Source organism: Loxodonta africana, chromosome 18 (assembly GCF_030014295.1).
Source record: "Loxodonta africana isolate mLoxAfr1 chromosome 18, mLoxAfr1.hap2, whole genome shotgun sequence".
In the NCBI taxonomy this organism is placed as follows: domain Eukaryota; kingdom Metazoa; phylum Chordata; class Mammalia; order Proboscidea; family Elephantidae; genus Loxodonta; species Loxodonta africana.
This window is the reverse complement of record NC_087359.1, coordinates 31,695,747-31,716,188: the sequence shown is the minus strand read 5'-3', so window position 1 is coordinate 31,716,188 and position 20,442 is coordinate 31,695,747. Positions and strand designations below refer to the sequence as shown.

The window sequence follows — 20,442 nt, the reverse complement described above, 5'->3', positions numbered from 1 at the left end:
TTGATGGTCCTGAGACGGCCGCCGCATGGGCGTAGGTGTCAGCGACATCAATCCGTTAGTGCGCGTTCGCAAGGGGTTCGCGTGGTAACCGTGTTATGTGTGTACTTAATATATATGAAACCACTAGAGTATGTGCACGAAGGGTGGGGTGTACAGGTGACTAAGGTCTGCGTGTGCGCGCGTCTACGTTGTCCGTAGCTAGTGCCCTGGGTCGGGGGTGGAGAGCTGGGCGCACAGCGCCACCCCATGGCGGCCAAGAGTGTGGCACCCCAAAGAGAAAGCTCGGTTTCTCAGGACCTAGATTTGCCATCTACTTGTCCCCCGGCTCTATCCCATTCTCAGAAATCCCCGACCCAGAGATTCTGCGTAATGGCTCGGGTTCCCATGCCAATCTGGGGTCCTGAATTGTCTTCCTGAATATCAAGTCTCCGTCTCCGTACTGCAGTTCCTTCGTCCAGGAATGACCTTCTTCATTCTTCTCCTGGCTTACTTCTGTTACTAGTTGTGTCAGCTCCGATGTCCCTTCTCCTGAACGCCTGACTCCAGGACATGACTCCCTTTTTTATCCCCAGTGCCTGATACTTGTTCAATGAGGTGAGTTGGGTCTTTCCGAACTGAGGGGCTGGAGCTAAGCAGCCAGACAAGGGTTTCCACCAGGTGGCGCGAGGAATCAGCGTCATTTCACTATGCCCACCAGGGGGCGCTGCCGCCCGCCTCTGGCCGTCCGGGGGTGGGGAGTCGGACGCGAGCATTCGCCCCGCCTGATTGGGAGAGGCACCGTGAAATTATTTGCATAATCTTGAAAGAGTTGCGCTGAGTGGTTGGGGTTTAGAACCCAAATGTGAAACGGGCTTTCCTATTGGCTCAAGTTTCTACCTTGTTCCTCGGCCCCGTCCCAGCCACTTTGGACCCCGAGGTCAGTCGGAAGCAGCCACCAAGTGGCGAGAGAGGACCTAGGGGTCCAGGCAGTGGGCACCGCGGGGTGAGTGCAGGGCGGCCGGGTCGGGTGCTGGGTCCAGCGTGAGACACTGTTCGCCCCGCCCTGACTCCTCCTCACTTTCCCATTCGCCTGTCTAGGAGTTGGGGATGCGTACCTAAAGAGGAGCATCAAGGGACATATTTGATTCTGGACCCTTACCACCCGCCTCTCCGCCCACCCACCGGGGCTCCCCGAGGTCTCCGATACCCTCGCCCCGCCCACGCTGCCTTGGGGTAGGAAAAGGAGTCTCCCTCGGCCTCTTCACTGGCTCTGATCTCTCGGCGTATCCCACTTGGGCCTCTAAAGAGCTTGGCTTGCCCTCCTGGAAAGTGGATCCATGACTTACGGCGGCGTGTACGGGGTGGGCCCTAGAGGCCTGCTCTGACGGGATTTGTTCTTGCAGAATCGCTCAAAAGTAGGGCTCCAGGGCTCGGAGCAGCTGGGTATGGGCACCGAGAATGAAGGCCCAGAGCCAGACTGCCAGAAGCAGTTCCAGGCTGCAGTCAGCGTCATTCAGAGCTTGCCCAAGAACGGTGAGACCGGGGGACAACACCGTGGGGACCCACATTTATTTTGGTGTCAGATCTGCTGGGATCTGACCTCTGGGTAGGAAGTGGCTCTGATTCCTGAAGTTCCTACAGAAAGTTCCCTGCCCGGGCTGCCCTGCGGGATCCCTCAGCCACTTGCCCCTTTCCAGCTGCCCTAGATGGGACCCCTCACCATTTCTGTCCACTCCAAAGGTACTTCCCCTCCACCTTCATCTTTCCGGGGCTGGAGGTGATGCTATGTCCTCCACTTCCCAACTCCTACCCAGGCTCTTACCGCCCCTCCTATGAAGAGATGCTGCGTTTCTACAGCTACTACAAACAAGCTACCATGGGCCCCTGCCTGATTCCCCGACCTGGTTTCTGGGACCCCATTGGACGCTATAAGTGGTGAGCTCCCCACCGGCTGGGCAAGCAAGCCTCAGCTGTCAAGGAGCCCTCTCACAGCCCTTTGCCCCCCCCCCCTCAGGGATGCCTGGAACAGCCTGGGCAAGATGAGCAGGGAGGAGGCCATGTCTGCCTACATCGCTGAGATGAAGGTGGTTGCACAGAAGGTAGGGAGGGCTGCTGGCCAAGCCCCCACCCCTGTGGCCTGCCCCCCACCCTGCCACCCCTCTGACCATGTTTCCTACACACTGACACCCCCATGGGAGTCACTACCTTCATGCTGCCTCCCAACCCTGCCCATCTCTTGTCCCTGGTTGGGGAAGGATGGAGTGGGCAGGATGGGGCAGGGGTGGGGCCAGGTGGAGGGCTCAACTGGAGGGACAGAGAGATCAGTGGTGGGAGCCCAGCAAGGCCAGCTCCCTGCAACAGGCTTCCTCCCCTACAGGTGATTGACACAGTGCCTCTGGGTGAGGTGGCAGAGGACATGTTTGGTTACTTCAAGCCTCTGTACCAGGTGATCCCTGACATGCCTAGGCCCCCGGAAACCTTCCTGAGAAGAGTCACAGGTCAGGCCCCCAGGACAAGAGCTGAGCCAGTGCTAAGGGGGCTGCTCAGTTGGGGGTGGGGAAGGTGGAGGCAGAGGTCTCCATGTGATGACCCTGTTATAACAAACCCTGACCAGTGCCCCCAGTGAAATGGTTCTCAGGCAATGTCCGGAGCTGGTGAGGAGCAGGGATACCAGCCTTCCCCCAGACCCACCTCTGGGTGCTGTGTCTCAGCAGGTCAGAAAGAGCAGATACTGAACAGCAATGTTCGGGCTAACTTGGAGCCTCCCTACCCCGCCAAGGAACCAGCCCCTCCAAACCCAGGTCAGTACCTGGGGAGCAGGGGCAGAGAGCCAAACCCTGATGGGGTGCCCTCCAGGCTGGGTGGAGGGGAGAAGGCTGGATGCCAGGCTTTGCCCTTCACACCTCATGCCCACAGACACTGAGACCACCTGGTTCCCAAAGGCCAGGGCACAGGTTCCAGGACTCCTGTGCCAGGGCCTTACTTCTTGGGTGACCCATTTGCGCCCCTCATGGCAATGTCTCCACTGCCACCTGAACAGGTCCTCTGTCCAGTTGCATGCCCTTCCTCTCCCTCTGTAGCCTCCTCTTTTCAATAACTCTGCCTACCCACTCCCCAGAGTCCCAGCAGCCCAGGGATTTGGACTCTGAGGTTTTCTGTGATTCACTGGAGCAGCTGGAGCCAGAGCTGGTGAGACCACCCCCATTCTCCCTCCCTTTCCCACCCCTGTTGTGCCCTGGCTGCTCCAACCCACCCTCAGACCTTGTGACTCATCTCAGCAGGTTTGGGCGGAGCAGAGGGGAGCACCTGGAGGAGAGCCTGACACCAGGACCAGCCCCAAGTCCCCCAGAGAGCAAGGTAAGCCCTTGCCAGACCTTTTCACCCCCCTCTGCCCTTTCTTATGGTTCTCAAACCCAGGCCTCCCCCAGCTGCCCTTTTAGGGCAGAGGTGAAAGTCCAGCTCTGGGCACCGAGACAGCAACCTCAATCCATGAAGGGCTGCCAAACAGGCAGACACTTGCCTGGATGGGCAAAGTCCCTGCCCTGCATCTTCTCCCCGAGGGCCACCCAGGAGCCTGCAGCCTCTGCCAGTGCTGAGAAGGGATGGGAGTCCCATCCCAACTCTGTCACCCACAGCTTTGTGGCCTAGGGGAAGTAGCCCTCTGTCTCTGGGCCTCCCGTCTGGAAATCTCAAAGGAGAACAGTGTGTCCTGCCCTATACCCCTTCTAGAACTTCCTGGGTGCCAAGGCTTATAGGGACATTTTCTTATATATTATCTCCTTTATTTCTCTGAGCAGGCAACTCTGAGAGAAAAGGCATCTTACTCTAATTATTGGATGACAAAATGTGGCTCAGAGAAGTTAATCACTTGCCCAAAGTCACACAGCTGTAAGTGGTAGTGCTGGGATTCAAACTCCTGGCACCCATTACTCAGCCACATGGATGGCTTTTGCCAAGAGCCACACTTGCTACAAGGATTGCATTCTATGATTGCATTTCCTGGGATGTGCCCCAGCCTGCCACCACCCTATCCTGCCTCTAGCCCTGCTGCCTCCTGAGTCCCCTTCCTTGTGTGTTTGTGCTCTGCAGAGGGCTTGGGGGGCAGCCTGCTGGGACCCCAGGAATTCGACACGTGGCTGGTGGGGACAGTTCGGGCGCTGCAGCAGAGCATGCAGGATGTCCAGGGGAGACTGCAGAGCCTGGAGAGCATGCCCTGCCCCCACAAGCAGGTGAGGCCCCCTCAACCCCATTAAGACTGGGGCAGAGCTCTGGGTGTCCCAATTCCAGCCTCCTTACCCAGGCACCTTTGACTTTGCCCCCATACCGACACCTGCCCACAGCCTGCCTCCTCCAGAGAATGGTGTGGCTCATGTTGCAAGCAGGGAAGCCAGGGGTACTGAAGTGCTTCCACCCTGTAAGGGAGAGTGGGGAGGGTCGTCCCTCCTGCTCTTACCTTCCATCTGCCCGAAGGCAAAGAGGTATGAGAATGAATTCCGAGAGCTGGAAGGGCACCCATCAGTCAGGCTTTTGTTCTCATTCTTAGAGTTTTCCCCCAAACAGATCAGCCCTTGCATCCCTCACCCCCTCTCCTCGATGCCTAGATCTGCTTGCTGCTTACACCTTGGCTCCTGGGCTTCTGCAGAATAAGTAACATCTGCCATTTCTTGAGTCCCAGCTGTGTGCCCAACTTGCTACTTGCATTATCTTATTTAATCACACACCATCCCTATGAAATAGGTTTTCTTTTCATCTCCTTATTACAGATGAGGAAACTAAGGCTATGAGAGGTTGAGTAATTTTCCTGAGGGCGCACGACCTGGAAGACTCTCACAGAGCTGCTGTGAGGATTAGGTGAGATAATGCAAGCAGGTTCTTCTGCAGTGCCCAACACACAGGAAGCCCTTCACAACTGGGCCCGTTGTTGTTACTATTATTATTAACATTAAGTGATGGAGCTAGGAGTGGCCCCAGGCCTCTCTCCCCCTAAAGCTGGCACCCATCATTAACTCTGAGTGGGTCTGTTCTTGAGAAGCTTGGGGTGGAGGGGGCAGGAGGGGGCTGGATGTGGGGGATCCCTCAGGTGACCTGTAACCTGCTTGGTACAGTTGGTGTCAACCAGGGTGGCAGGAATTTCCTCAGACCCACAGCAGCCCACCTTTCACCCACCCACACTGGACTTTTTTTTACCTTTTACTAACTTTATAGGCTGAGATTTTGAATGGATTATAGATCATAGGAGTCCCTGGGTGATGTAACGATTAACACGCTCCAGTGCTAACAGAAAGGCTGGCAGCTCAAGTCCACCCAGAGGTACCTCAGAAGAAAGGCCTGGTGATCTACTTTAGAAAAATCAGCCGTTGAAAAACCCTATGGAGCACCGTTCTACTCTGACACACATGGCATTTCCACAAGTCAGAATCAGTTTGACAGCAGCTAGTAACTGGCGTTGCCTGGTGAATTTGAACTGCCAACCTTCTGGTTAGCAGCCATAACACTTAACCACTACATCACCAGGGTTTCCTTTTTTTTTAGTACCTGTTGTAGACCTCCTGATGTTCCTCTTCTAAATACTCGGGTTTACATCTCTATAAACAGGAACATTCTACTACCTAGCCAAAACATTTATCACACAATTAGAAATTTCTTAATGTCATTAAATACGTAATCCAAATTCAAATTACCCCAGTTGTTCCAGGATTGTCCTTTCCAACTGTTTTGTTTGTCCAGTCCAGGACCACACACTGCATTTTATGTTCCTTAAATCTCTTCTCATCTAGCACTGTCCCTTTTCCTTGCCGCTGACGTGCAGATGAGAATGGGCCAGTGGTCCTGTAGAATGTCCCACCTTCTGGGTTTGTTTGATCACATCCTTATGGTATCATTTAGCTAGTTCCTCTATACATTTTATTTCCTGGGAGCTAGAAGTTAGATCTAAGGGCTGGATTAGAGTCAGGTTAGATGGTTTTGACCGGGTTATATTAGAGCTGACATTTTTCACATCAGGGGACACACCAGTAGTATTTCCAGCATGGACCACTTACATGGATTAAGGGGATAACAGCCCGATCCCACAATTATAAAGTCACATTTTCCTCTTGCAGCCAGGGGCTATTCTGTCTTGTGTTATCTTGGCACTTCACAAACATCCAGTTCCCTGCTAACGCCATTTGCCACACGGTTTTAAACAGCAATTGATAATCCTTGCCTGAGTCAATAATTTACTTAGTGGTTGCAAAAAATGTTGATTTTTAAAGTTTATTATTCCTTTAACATTTTTCTGTATAGTAGAACTTTCTCTAATCCTCTAGGGTTTTCCTGAAATACAGTTCCTTAAGGAGCCCTGGCGTGCAATGGTTAAGCGCTTGGCTGCTAACTGGAAGGTTAGTGGTTCAAACCCATCAGCCACTCTGTGGGAGAAAGATGTGGCAGTCTGCACCTGTAAAGATTACAGCCTTGGAAACCCTATGAGGCAGTTCTACTCTGTTTTATAGGGTCACTATGAGTTGGAATCGACTTGATGGCAATGGGTTTGGTTTGCTTTGATGGAAAGGCAGGATAAGCACTTAATTTTTTTCTAATTACAGTCACCTCAGTGGTGACAAATTTCCAATTTTTGTTTTTTTTATCATTATGTACTCTTGGATTTTAAAGACTCAGTATTTCAATCAAGTGCAATCATCATTCTTTTTGATGCTCAGACTGTTACAGCTTTGCCAGAGACCCTTTCAGCCAGGTCTATGTCTTTATAACAAAAAAAAAAAAAAAAGAAAGTTGCCATCAAGTTGATTCTGACTCATAATGGCCTCATAGGACAGAGCAGAACTGCCCCATGGTGTTTCCGAAGAGAATATGGTGAAGTCGAACTGCCAATCTTTTTGCTTAGCAGCCGAGTTCTTAACCACTGTGCCACCAGGGCTTCATCCTTATAACAGGACCTCATTAATCTTTGAAATCTTCCTTGCTTTCTGGTACAAGATAGTCCACATTCACTTCTACCTTCCCTGCCCCAAACCTGGAATCAGCCACTTCTCCAAGGAGTCCTGGATCCTTTTAGTGGGAAATGGTATTTAGAAACAAAAAAGTTTTTGAGTGTCCAGGGCCCTCCTTTGAAGTATGTGGCAATATGGGGTCTTCAGATTACCAACAGAGTCATTGCTTTGTGGACCAGAGGAGACAGCCTGGAAGCCATCCCTCCATATGGTAGTCCCTTCCCAACCTTGGATTGCTCTGGGGAGGACGATGTGGGAGAGAGTTACAGCTGTGTGTCAGGGACACGTTGTGGACCCCTTCCCTTCCAGACTCCTGGGCAAGGGTATCCTCTGTCCTAGGCCGCATAACTTTGGTGAAGCAGAGCTCCCACTAAACTCAGGAAGCGGATTCCTAAGGAGGGCCCAGTCTGTGCCAAGGCCTGGGCTGATCCCTGACTCCCTCCTCTTGGCAGCAGAGGCCCCCACCCAGTGCCCGGCCTTGGCCCTTTAGGCTCTCAGGTCCCACACTGCTCTTCTTCCTCCTGTGGCCCTTCGTTGTCCACTGGCTCTTCAGACAGTTTCGAATCCAGAAGAGGTGACTCCATGAAGGGGTCTCTGCAGCCAACTGAGGAAGCGAGGCTACAGGCGCCCGGTTCTGCTGTGTCCTGAGCCTTCCTAGAGTGGGGTGAAGAAGGCTTTAAAATCACCCCCCATCAGTGTTTGCCTTGACACCCCCTCCTCTAATGGGGGCTGGATAAGGCCGTACCCTTCTCTGCAGCTTCCCGTGAACATTTCCTCCCCCAACAGCCCCTAGGAGGCTGCAGCTTGGTGCACGTTCCCGGTCCTTGGTTGGCCGGCAACACAGGGGGATGCTGCGGGTCTCAGCCCCTGCCCTCTTTACCCTCCGACTCCTTCCACCCCAGCCTTTCCCCAGGAGGCTCAGCTCTTGGGCAAGCTGGGACTTGGCCCGGGGCCTGGACGAGTGATTGGCTGGGAGACCTGGATGAGTTGGGGAAGGGGAGGGGACAGGCCTCGGGGGAGAGGAGTAAGCACCGATTTTGTTTGACCCTCCCCCACACACACTCAGGACGTCTTCGCTGAAGATTCACTTTACAAATGAATGTTTCACTAAATAAAACCTTAACTTGCTGCAGTCTGTGCCCCCATGTAGTGAGGCGAGAAACTCGGCCCGGGGCGAGCGAGGCACAAGCCCCTTCCCTGCACCCGCACCCCCACCCCAATGGCAACGCCCCTTGTTGAAGGCCCGGGTTGGTGTTTTTGAATGAGGAACGTTTTCCCTCCTCATAGGCGAGAGAAGGGAAAACAGAGGCCTCGGTAAGGAGGAAAGTTGGGGGGAGGAGGAAGGCCCCTGGGCGCCCTGGGCGGGGCGGGGGCCCCGGAGGGAGGGAGGGGCGCGGGCCCTACAACAGCCGCTGGGTGGGTGGTGCCAAGGGTGCAGCTGCGGCCCCGCCCTCCGCCCGTCGGGGCTCAGTCCTGGGCAGCCCAGGGGGCTGGAGAAGAATAACACAGGCTGGGGCGGTTGTGACGGAGGCTCCGAGACCCGGTTCCCAGGAGCTGCCCGCTTACCCTTGCTCAGCCGTCCGTTCCGGGTGCCGTATCCTCTTGATCTCCGCGCTCGGGCTTTCCCAGGGAACTTTCTGGAACACCAAGGCCCAGAGGGAGCCTTATCTCCGCCCTGCTATGCGGAGTAGGGGGCATGGCCCCACGCGGCCCGGAGCCCGGAGCCCCCGTCGGGGTGGGTGGAGCACCAGCGTGTGCACCGACCTTCGGGTGCCCGTGGCTGCTGCAGGCTGCTTGGGGTTCCGAATTAATTTTTCTCCCCGGCCCAGTGGCTTTGGCTTCCCTCCGGTCATCGCCAGCCCTGTCGTCCGACACGGGCAGCCTTGGCTCCAGCCACGGGCCGGAATTCCGTGGCAGAACTCGCCACTGTGAGCGCCTCCAAAGCCACTGGCCAGGGTCCCACCCCGCAGAAGACCGCAGCAGCCTAGAGTTCCCTGCAATTCCCACCTCTTGGGACCCCAGGACCCTCCCGCCCGAGTCAGGAAGAGGCTGTTCTTAAGACTCTTCCTTGGAGACCCTTAACCTCCTGAGTTCTCCGTCAGCCCCTGGCCTTGACCATGGGACGTAGCCATCGTCTGCACCACTGGAAGCTACAGTCACTCTTTGCCCATCCCGAAGTGGGAAGGGTACCCCTCAGGACAGACACAGACCCTGCTGCTCCAAAGGACCCATTCAAGGGTCACAAGCAGAAAGGCTGCATAAACCCCTTGTGATAAGGATGGACAACAGCAGGGCAGTGGGAGGGGATGAAATCAATACTGGGGATGCAGGCATGGCTCTGAGGCCGGCTCCACCACTTGCACACGCTAGCTGTGTGACCTTGGGTAAGAGCCTTAACTTCTCTGAGCTTGGGCTCCCTTATCTGTGAAGTAGGGGTGATGCTGTCTTCATCGTAAGGCAATCCTGCTGTTAAAGTGATCAGGGCATGTAAAATGCCTGGCCAAGAGTTAGAACTGAGCTAATTTTAAGGGGTCTGGCCCTTTCTTTGCTCGAATTCTAGAAGTATCACAAAATCTTATCAGTCTGGCTGTCTTCCCCAACCCCACTCCCAGCTGGGTTTGACAAATGAGACCATGCTGCTGAGCCCTGCCAGTGAGCTGACACTGTACTCAGCTATATCTTCCAAATCCCCTTACTGGGGGTACCCAGGAGTGCTCTGGGGTCTGAAAATGTAACAATTTGGAGGTCTTCTACTCCCAACTGAGTACTCTGCAAAAACCCTTTACCTCAGGGTGCTCCCAGTATAAGGGTTCAGTTCCTGCCCTCAGGGAGTCTCCTGCTTCATGGATGGAGAAACACAGGGCAGACTTTTTAGATAGACCTGAGTTCTAGGAAGTCCAGGGAAAACATAAATGAGAAGCTGGGTGGTCAATTCCAAAACATCTGATGTGCCCCAGAGGCACTCTGCTGGCTTCTCACTTTGGAGACAGTCTACACAGGGCATGTCCATCACCACTGCCCCACCATACACCTTACACTGACCCACAGAACCACTCCTGAGTCCCCAGACAAATCTTTTCTTTGGACATGATACTCACTCTTCATTAAATGCCCTCTACATGACACTCTGCCTGGAAAAACTCTTCATCCTTTGGAGCCCAGCTAAGTCACCTCCTCCATGAAACTTTGCCACAGTTCCCAACTCCCACACAGCTTGGTTCACAAGCTGCTATCAAGATTTTCTTCACTTGCCATTTTGGGTCTCTTTCCACTGAATTGTGATTTGGTGGCCGTTCTACACAACCCGAGGGCAAGGATGACATTTTATTCACCTTTGTGCCCTCTGAACAAATGTTTGCCAAGTGAAGGAATAAAGGCCTGAATTAGGTTGAAGCTGTTGGGAATGAAAGTAACTAAATTTGGAGTTCTTGAGAAAGAAGACTTCAGGAGACTTTGTGACAGAAAGAAAAATGGCTTGGGGGATATAACCTGCCTCCATCAGGAATTGCCACTTAATTGTCATTTGACCTTGGACAAGTCATTTAATTTCTGAGTGTCAGAGATTTCTTATCTCTAAAATGGGGACTATAATTTATACCCTGCCTAACTCACTGGGCTGTGGTGAGGTCAAAAAGTCCTGTAAAAAAATGTTATATGGTGCAAAGTGGTAGGAACGTTTGCTATTCCCATCAACGGATTATGCTGGTGGTGTAGTGGTTAAGAGCTACTGCTGCTAACCAAAAGGTTGACAGTTCATATCCATCAGGCCCTTCTTGGAAACCCTATGGGGCGGTTCCACTCTGTCCTATAGGGTCTCTATGAGTCATGACTAGGATTTGCAGTCAACTCAATGGCAATTTTTTTTTTTTTTTTTTAAGGTTAAGGAAGAAATAATGAGAATGGGTCACTGACTGGGTGGCTGGTGACTACCAAAGATTTTAAGCCTAAAAGTGATTATGGCGGATTCAGGTCCTCTCAGACCCTGTCTTTTGGGCAGGGGCTGGGAGTCTGAAGAATTTCTCTCCACAGTCCTGGGCTGGAATGCCCCCTGCCCGCCCCATTTCGGGGCAAGGCCTCCTCCTCAGGGAAGCTGGTGGCTTCCCTCCGGTCTTGGCCAGTGCCCACTCATGAGGAAGGGCCTCTGCAGATGCTACCCCGTTTTCTTTCACTAGCCAAGGTTGATGATTTAAATTCATTATTAATTTCGAACCCCTCCCCAACAAAGGCACCTCAGTTGGCATGGACTCCCTCATCCGGGTTCAGGAAACGCTCTTGGTCGGAAGTGAAGAGACCAAGTCGGCCCCTGGAGGCCATTTTCTTCGACAGAAGCTGAGGCCCGGGGGTTAGGCCCTCCCGCCCCGGCTCTCCCCGGCTCCCACCCTGCGCTTTCCGATCCCCACCCTGGGGAGAGGCACGGCCGCGGATCACCATTTTGCATTGGCCTCTGTGGCAGAGGCAGCCCCAAGAGACCGGGCCAGTGGCGGGTGTTGGAGCTCGGCTTCCTTCGCTCAAAGGGCCGAGCCCAGACCGAGGATCGTCACCCGGGACTCGAACCTGCCGTCTCATTTTCCGCGGCCTAGTCCGTGGTTGCTACGCTAAACGGAGTCACGCTGTCCCTTTAAGGCGGCGCTTTTTATTTTTCATTTGTTTACTTCTTGATGCGCTTTTCGTTTTATTGCAAAATATGTTCACTATATCCTTCCGCAAATGCCAATTCCAGGCGTTAACCACACACCTTGAAGCCATTGCTATAATCTTAAGAGTTGAGAGTTAATAGCCGTGGGCCAACTTCTCTCTTTATAGAATTTAATCCTCTTTTACATTTTGGGGACTACTTTTTAGGGATAAACCATTTTTTGCTTTCGTTAACAAATGCTTGTACTTTTCACAACCCTTCTGCTGAGGACAAAATGCAATAATATCCTTTAAAACGCACCTTTCCGTAAAAATATCCTGTGCGGGCCCTCATGGGCCACCGAATCTTGCCGTATCCCTGAAGCATAATGGTATGGCCCAGAACCCGCCCCTCTTCTCTGCGATTGGCCCTCCTTCCTTGGCGAGCCGTGTGACTCTTAGCCAATGGTCTCTTACGTTTCCCTAGCGAGGGCGAAGCGAGGGAATGAGTAGGCCTGGGAGACGCCCCCTACGGGTCCTGGGATTGGTTACGTCGCACGGCACGCTAGGACGGCGGGCATAAAAGATGGGAACTACGATTCCCGGCTTCCCGCGACGGGGACTCCGTTACGCATGCGCGGGGGCGGAGCGGCTGGGCTTCTATATAAAAGAGGCGCAGAGGGCTGGGAGACAGCAGTTGGAAGTTGGCAGGTGGAGAGGCAGGTTGGGAGGGGAAGTCGGGGGAGGAGGCGGAAGAGAAGCTGTCGGAAGGGGGAGGAGGGAGGGAGGAAAAGAGGAGGAGGCGGAGGAGAACTGAGCTGAGCAGAGCATCGAGCCAAAGGGGAGATGAGTTTGTCTGTCCTCGGCTGAGGCTCCGGCCGGGCCTAGGGAACTGGGAGCTCGGGTTGGAGCGACACCGTGGAAGTGGGAGGAGGTGGCTCAGGGACTTTAACCCCTTGTGGGCTCTGCGGCAAGGGATTTAACCCTTTGTGGATCCGGCCCCTCCGAGGCAGCGTCATCGGATAGTTTTAACCCCTTCGGGGCTAGGTTTAACCCTTTGGACTTAATCTCATCTCTTTGCCCACCAACTCTTCGATTGTGCTCTGCGGGGAGGCTTGAGGGCTGTCCCCTCCGTACATTACGTACTGTTCCTACCGCTGCACCCCCTTGGACCCACTTAACTGGCTGCGCTGAGGGCACTTAACCCTTTACTGACTTGAGCTCCCCCAAGTTGCAACTGGAGTTTGCTGGCAGAAGGACTGATTGAAGAGGTTCACTGCAGGAATTACTAGCCGAAGAGGACGCCGTTGGATATTTTTAAAAAGAAAAAACCTTTTTTCCTTAAGGACTTTTCGCCAAAATTTTTCAAACTTCGAGAAGAGGACTCTCTTAGCCATGGCCGAGCCACTCCTGTCAGAATATCAGCACCGGCCGCAAACTAACAACTGTACAGGTGCTGCTGCTGCTGTCCATGAAGAGCGGAACCCCGAGAGCCCCCCGGGCGCGGAGGAGCGGGTGCCCGAAGAGGACAGTAGGTGGCAATCGAGAGCGTCCCCCCAGTCGGGCTGCCGTCCGGTGCAGGAGGGGGAAGGGAACCTGGAGCCCCGGCCACCTCCCCTACTGACCCAGGCCTGCCCAGAGCCTAGCTGCCCCGAAGCGGTGGAAAAGGGCCAGAATGGGGACGACCTGCCCGCTGGCAGAGTCTCCCCGCCAGCGGCGGGAGGGGAGCCAAGGCCCGAGGCCGGACCGCCCGCCCACCCGTGTCAGGACTCCGAGGCCAACAAGTTGGGGACACCTGCCTCCGGGGGCGAGGAGATGTGGGGACAGCAGCAGAGACAGCTGGGCAAGAAAAAGCATAGGAGACGCCCCTCCAAGAAGAAGAGGCATTGGAAACCGTACTACAAGCTGACCTGGGAGGAGAAGAAAAAGTTCGACGAGAAACAGAGCCAGCGAGCTTCGAGGATGCGAGCCGAGATGTTCGCCAAGGGCCAGCCGGTCGCGCCCTACAACACCACGCAATTCCTCATGGATGACCACGACCAGGAGGAGCCGGATCTCAAAACCGGCCTCTACCCCAAGCGGGCCGCCGCTAAATCCGACGATACCAGCGATGAGGACTTCATGGAAGAAGCGGGTGAGGAGGACGGGGGCAGCGACGGAATGGGAGGGGACGGCAGTGAGTTTCTGCAGCGGGACTTCTCGGAAACCTACGAGCGGTACCACGCGGAGAGCCTGCAGAACATGAGCAAGCAGGAGCTCATCAAGGAATACCTAGAGCTAGAGAAGTGCCTCTCGCGCATGGAGGACGAGAACAACCGGCTGCGGCTGGAAAGCAAGCGGCTGGGCAGCGATGACGCGCGGGTGCGGGAGCTGGAGCTGGAGCTGGACCGGCTGCGCGCCGAGAACCTCCAGCTGCTGACCGAGAACGAACTGCACCGGCAGCAGGAGCGAGCGCCGCTTTCCAAGTTTGGAGACTAGACTGAAACTTTTGGGGGGAGGGAGGAAAGGGGACTTTTTACAGTGATGGAATGTAACATTATATACATGTGTATATAAGACAGTGGACCTTTTTATGACAAATAATCAGAAGAGAAAATCCCCCCGGCTTTGGTTGGTTTGGTAAATTTAGCTATGATGTAGCTTGCGTGCTTTCTCCTGTTCTTTAATTATGTGAATCTGAAGGGTTACTTTTCTTGTTTTCCTTTTTAGAAGTTTTTTTTTTTTAATGTGTAATTTGACCAAGTTAAAATGCATTTTTCTGTTTAAAAAAAAAAAAAAAACCCCTCCTTAAACGGAGCTTTAAGGTGGCCAAATCTGAGAACCATTAAATTCATTCTAGTTATAATAAATTTAATATTTGTAAATGTAACATAGTTTCAGTGTGATTTCTAGCTAATTCAAAATAGTAGTAATTTTTGTGATTGCATTTTTGGGGTAAAGAAATCATTAAATTTGTCAGTTTGCAAAAAATCTTTAATGGGAGAATTTTCAATTTGCCAGATATTCTCTTGAATGGGTTTTAGTGTGCTACAATACACAGTTCAGGCAAAATATAAAAACTTAACTATCTTCAATACTTAAGTGTGCTTGCTTTCCAGTGCCTTGGTTTTCTTTCTCGATGCTGGGTGTTTTGGGGAGTGCAAAGTGGCTATAATCAAAAGTTTACATTTTAATTCTGCTTACCCATAAAAAGTCTGTTAACAAAAATGTAAACCTAATTTGGCAGTTTGTTAGGTTAGACAACAGCCTTGTGTTTCCTTTCTACAAGCTGGTTTTCAGCAATCAACACCCCCTACCTCTGGGACAAATAAGGCTGGAAGGAGTTCCTGAATGCTTGGAAGAGGCTCTTGGTAAACCTTTTGCAAGCAATGGTTAGGCTAGATAAACAACTTGTGGAGCAGCTCTTTGTGTTAAGATATTTAGAGGTAGGGAATACTGGATTTATATGGCTGTTTGAGGGGGGTCCCAAGGACTTACTCTAATTGTCTAACACTCAAGTGGTCCCTGTACTCATTCCGCACCCCTCCCCCCCACTGTCATCAAGTCGATTCCGATCAAAAAGGAATAGGAGGGTTGAAATCAGAGAAGACCCCTCACTCCAAATCAAAGGTAAAGTTTCTGGTTAATTAAGCTAAATTAGGTCCTTAAGGGCTGAATGAAGAACCCTGCATACTCCTGTACAGCTGCTATTCTCAACTACTAAACTGCACTGATAGCTTTTTAGGTTCAGCTCTTAAAACAGCTAGAAGGCTCTGGCAATTAATTTTTGCTCCAAAATCAAAACAGTAAGAATGGTAAGATTGTTCCTTCCTGTCACCATAGTTTACATCACCCAGCCCATCTTCACCTGCCCTGTGTCGGTGTTTCCCTAGAGCAATGGCTCTGTTCAAATCACTAGCACAGGGGTTCCTTAACTTGGGGCCTTAGAAACCAGAGGGGGCCTTGGGGTCTGTGAACTCCATGACATTATATGTAAACTTGTTATATGTGCATTTTTCTGGGGAGTTCAAAAGAATCATTGTCAAATTCCCCCTGAAGGTTAAGAATTCCTGCAGTAAAAGGAAAAAAAAAAAAACCCTGGTTTTGCATCTACATGGAAATAGTGGAGGTGGGAACTTTAAATGTACCTTATGATACATAAGGAGCATACACAAATCAATGAAGAGAAATTATGTTGGGTCAAGACTGTCTCAGGGCCTTCAAAGCTGGATTGAGTTGGACCTATTCTAGCAGATGGTCCACTGGAGAAAAATGTATAATTACATTAAAGGTTTATTTTGAAATAGTTTACTTCGTGTTTTCAATTTTCCTTCTGCTATGACATCATGCAGCAGCCCCAGAACCCTGCTCTTGGTGGAAAGGCAGCAACACTGCCCTCTGGCTTTGCACTACAGAGTGGAAGCCTCACGGAATGCACTATGGGATAGATGCAGCAGGGAGAACCTTTAATTTTTAGATCCTCTTCTTAGGTAGAATAACTATAAAGATCTTGTTTCCCTTACTATTGGAAAAATTAAAATTCCAAAAAGGACCTTGGAAAGAATCACTAAACGCATTTGCCATCAAAAAAAAAAAAAATGGTTTTACTCTTAGGAGATAAATTCAGCTGCCTTAAAAAAAATAATTATCATTTACAGTTTCAAGTAATTATCATAAATTACTTTGATTTACCTTGAGTTATGTAACTTTCTGGTTTGAATTCTGCTTTTAAAGGCACTGGCATTTTACTATATTATTACATTTATGTTCTCAGAATGAGGTCTGTGTGACGTTTCAGGTACGTACACTTTCTACACTGGACCACTTGACCAGGATACTGCTCTCCAGACAGTGGGAGAAGCCTCTCAGTTAGTTACCTTATTAATGGGGTTGCGATGACAAATGATCCTTATGCGCTTTCTAACCTTTCACTTAAGTCCCCTCTGCCAAACATTTTAACTGAGCGTTCAAAACACCAGGCTTACCGAACTTGCAATTTGTTCCCCTGCTCATACTGGGGCCTGAGTGTTCAGCCAGGGCAAACTGGTTCCCAAACTTTGGAGACAGCTACTTGGACACCTTAATCCTCCTCTGAGTGAGGACAGCTTTTCTTGGGCTGACCTATAACGTAAAGAGGCTCTCGGGAGACAGGGACCTGAGTTTGTTTTCAGAGTTTTTTGCGAAGAGAAAGCCAGTGGGTTTCATTCTGAAAAATAGGCTGGGCATCTCTAAAGAGAGGAAACATAATAAAAATGACACCAAACTGAGTCCAAAAACCAGGGTCCTTGTCACGCCTTTGCCATGAACTACCTGTGCAACCCTGGACACATCTCTACACCTCTCAGTCTCAATCTGTTTCTGCATCAGCAAAATGGGGCTAATACCTGCTGGCTACTTCACATAATTGCTATAAGAGTTAAACGTGGCCGCGTGAAATACAAAAAATGAAAATGTTCTATACAAAAGTAAGGTAGCAGTGCTGTGGTTACTATTGGTTCTGCTTAAGACCAGAGCACTTGGTCATTTGGTATTTTAATTTGCACTTCATCCAGACTAAAATTCTCTGCTTGTGGAAATGAAAATAAATTTACCATGAAGATTTCAAAAGTCAGAGAACCCAAAAAGGGAATCCACAGAATTTTTTTTAAAAATCCACAATCTAATAGTCTACCTTCAGAACATCCAATGATGGCTGTATTTAGTCAAACATTAGTTAACACACCGCACGTGTTCTCCTGAGGGCAGGCCCACTGGCCACTTACACCCTTAACCTCCTGCAACAAATATTCACAACAGTGTGGTGGAAAAGTTGGCTACAGTTAAGGTAGTACTTTTACCTTAGTACCTTTGAGCTTGTTGTATTTGGAAAATAGCCATTTTTCACATTTGCATACATAAAACATTAGGATAAAAACTTCACTTTACTATCCTTTCTGATACAGAGTGTAAATGATTATTGATGCTAGAAATGAAAAGTAACTTTTAAAAAGACAGAAAATGTCAAACTGCTGACCGAAGGGTAATAGTCATACTAGGCAACACGGCAGAATATACTATCCAGGAGGTAAAGATTCAATCTTTGGCTAACTTTTGACACTTGTTTTTGAATATTGGAAAGCTTACAACCTGTTTCTTGTCAAAAAAAAAAAAAAGGCTGCTGGGGGGGCCCTTTAGACAGATCAATAATTTAGCTCTCACAAATCCTCCTGAATGAACTTTTTCTTGGGTTTTACTTAGAGAAGGCTCTATCAACGAAAGCCCTAACACAGGCAACAGCAGGAATAATCCTAATCATCTACTGATAACCTTCGCGTACCAACAACATTCAAATGGTTCAGCTGCTACAGGAAACTGCCCATGGTCTTTTTAAATAGCTACTGTGATCTTCCCCTCAATATATGAACAAAAGCAGTTATGTTTGACTTCTAAGTTTTTTTCAAGAACAGAAATTCAGAAGGGAATTGTAAACTCTCATCTAAAGCTGTATTCTATTTGACAGATCCACTTACTTTCTGTGAAGTTTTAAAAAGCCCTGGGTTTACAGTGAGTAAAAAGGACATTCCTGAAGGAAAGTGAAGGAGCTCTAGAAGAGTGCTCCATACACAAGAATTCGAGAAAACGGTAGCAACGCCTCTCTTATAAAGCTACTCACTAGAACTTGTTCTAGCTTCAAGAGGGTCAGGGGAGGAAATTAATTTGGAGTTTTGAGGGGAGGAAATTAATTTGGAGTTTCAAAGCCTTTAAACATGTAATTGTGTCAGAAGACCAAACTGAAGAATGGAAGACCAAACTGGGGAATGGAAGAGAATGTCTAAGAAGTTAGTCCTGCCTTCCTTTTGGTTATTATTACAAGTGTATTTATTAAAATCATAAAGGATTTGAACAATTTTTAAAAAGGGAGGATGGAAGGAGATGAAGAATGGAGAGTAAAAAACTGCAGAAACTAAATTGTTCAGAAAGAAGCATCTTCAGCCCGCAGTGGAGGACTGCGGCAAAAACATTCCTGCCTCCATCAATGAATTCTGCTCATACATAGCCACGGGCCCCCAGGAGCTGGACATCAGGTAAATGCACAATGTCCAGGACTTCACAGTAACTACTGCTTGGCACCCTGAGAGACTGCCCCTTGTTCAGCCTACTTGAATGGTCACCCTTTTGTGCTGCTGTGGGCAATCCAGGCTATAGTTCAGTAAGACAGGCTTCCCAACTGTCCCAAACGACCTTTGAAGCAGAAGTTCTAAAGTTCCCAAATGATGAAGTTATAGCAAGTAGATATTTACATAGCTACATATTTACATGACTAGTTACTCCTCAAGGTATTTATGAGGGAGGCAGCACTGATCCCATTTTGAAATTAGGAAACTAAAGTACATAGGGTTTGTACATAGGGTTTGGAGAATTTGTCATAAACCACAAAGGTACTCAGCTGAAAGTCGAGAGCTGAGGAAGCTAAAGGCCTGGTTGAACATTAGATGAACAAACTCAGTAACAAAATGACCAGTTTGGCCTTATCTTCAGGGTTTGGACTGTAACCAAGCCAGCCAAGTCAGCAGCAGCACAAACAAATAGAACTTGGAGTTCCTAACTCCCAGGCCTGTGTTTTACTCAGTAGATAACCAGGGAACCATTAATAAACTGGTTTTATCCCCAACTTTTTTTTTTTTTAATCAAGGAATGGAAAAGCTTATGGGTCAACCTTAAAGACAATAAGCTTTCATCTTTGTAAATGAGTAACAAATTCTGCACCTGATACAGTGTTCCCCACTTGGTAGCACCCAAAGGTTTAACTAGATTACTTCACAATGGAGGATGAATCACAAGTCTGGGATTCTCCTTCATTAAATTTTTGGCAGAAGAACCAAATAATCTCTAAAACCCCTTTCGGCTCCTATGACTATTTAACTTAACTCCTAACAAGTTAGTGTCAGCCTAACTCCCATCTTCTCATGATTTGAAAAATAGTATAAAGTGAACATGACCCTGACTGAAAGTCAACTTATACAGTACAAATCAAGTATATCAAAGCTTCATTTAGTTACGACTATGTGGTTCAAGTCTGACATTAAGAACCTCAGTCAATGGTGATATTTTTGCAATCTAGTCCTAAGACTTTCTCTGAGAACATCTTGGAGGGCAGAGAGAATAGTTAAGGCTGTGGAGTTGTCACACATACAACTTAAAAAAGTTACTTTATTAGTAATAGGAACAAGGAGCCCTGGTGGTGCAGTGGTTAAGTGCTCAGTTGCTAACCGAAAGTTGGCAGTTCAAACCCACCAGCAGCGCCAGGGGAGAAAGATGTGGCAGCTTCCATAAAGATTACAGCCTTGGAAACCCTAGGTAGGGCGGTTCTACTCTGTCCTATAGGGTCACTATGAACCAGAATCGACTCAATGGCAAGAGGCTTGGTTTTTTTGGAATAATAGGGACAAGGCTTCCGTTGTGAAGAACTCGCCCAAGATTTCTGTTATTGTTATTTAGAAATGATTTGTGTATCTGTAACTAGTAAGATTCATCAGAAGATACCCACAAAGTTTACTACCCAGTCACCCAGAAAAATCTCTCCTACTTAAGAACCTACCTACGCATCATTTCAACTGACTTTATTTTTAGCAACAAGACTATTATTTGAAGATTTCCCTGAGCCATAAATCACTCTGGACTTAGGCTTCAAGCAGTAGGAAACAAGACGGTGCAATCTGCCATTCAAGAGCAAGAACTTCATCTCAAACTTAAGTCTTTAAGAAGCTGCTACGGCTATAAAGTTGAGAGTTTTATTTTTCAAAGCGGATTCTCCACCCAAATGCCACATATTTTGGTAGCATCTAGGATCTACAGAAGTGATTTTCAATTACTTGGAATTCCAAAAGAGAAACTCCCTAGT

The 20,442-nt window shown here is 49.6% G+C and overlaps 2 protein-coding genes across 12 annotated transcripts; both read left to right on the top strand.

Annotated features, from left to right (window-relative positions):
- The first annotated feature begins 872 nt into the window (after nucleotides 1-872).
- ACBD4 (acyl-CoA binding domain containing 4) lies at nucleotides 873-12,674 on the top strand. Of its 11 annotated transcripts, none has more exons than XR_010318336.1 (11): nucleotides 873-982; nucleotides 1,078-1,512; nucleotides 1,794-1,914; nucleotides 1,994-2,078; nucleotides 2,357-2,477; nucleotides 2,694-2,780; nucleotides 3,098-3,168; nucleotides 3,258-3,336; nucleotides 4,069-4,208; nucleotides 4,320-4,457; nucleotides 7,421-7,526. XR_010318336.1 is itself a non-coding variant. In XM_064271011.1 (10 exons), exons 2-10 carry the CDS (start codon nucleotides 1,425-1,427, stop codon nucleotides 7,544-7,546), a joined length of 912 nt encoding a protein of 303 aa, XP_064127081.1. In that variant the 5' UTR covers nucleotides 873-982; nucleotides 1,078-1,424; the 3' UTR covers nucleotides 7,547-12,674. The 11 variants fall into 11 exon arrangements, 7 of the variants coding, with proteins under 7 accessions (XP_064127081.1, XP_064127080.1, XP_064127079.1 ...); XR_010318338.1 differs by lacking the exon at nucleotides 4,320-4,457 and adding an exon at nucleotides 4,743-4,830 and having other exon boundaries at nucleotides 7,421-7,512; XR_010318337.1 differs by having other exon boundaries at nucleotides 7,424-7,510.
- Nucleotides 12,372-15,668, top strand: HEXIM1 (HEXIM P-TEFb complex subunit 1). Its single transcript, XM_003414297.4, has one exon. The coding sequence runs from the start codon at nucleotides 12,978-12,980 to the stop codon at nucleotides 14,058-14,060; it is 1,083 nt and encodes a 360-aa protein (XP_003414345.1). The 5' UTR covers nucleotides 12,372-12,977; the 3' UTR covers nucleotides 14,061-15,668.
- Nucleotides 15,669-20,442: the final 4,774 nt, after the last annotated feature.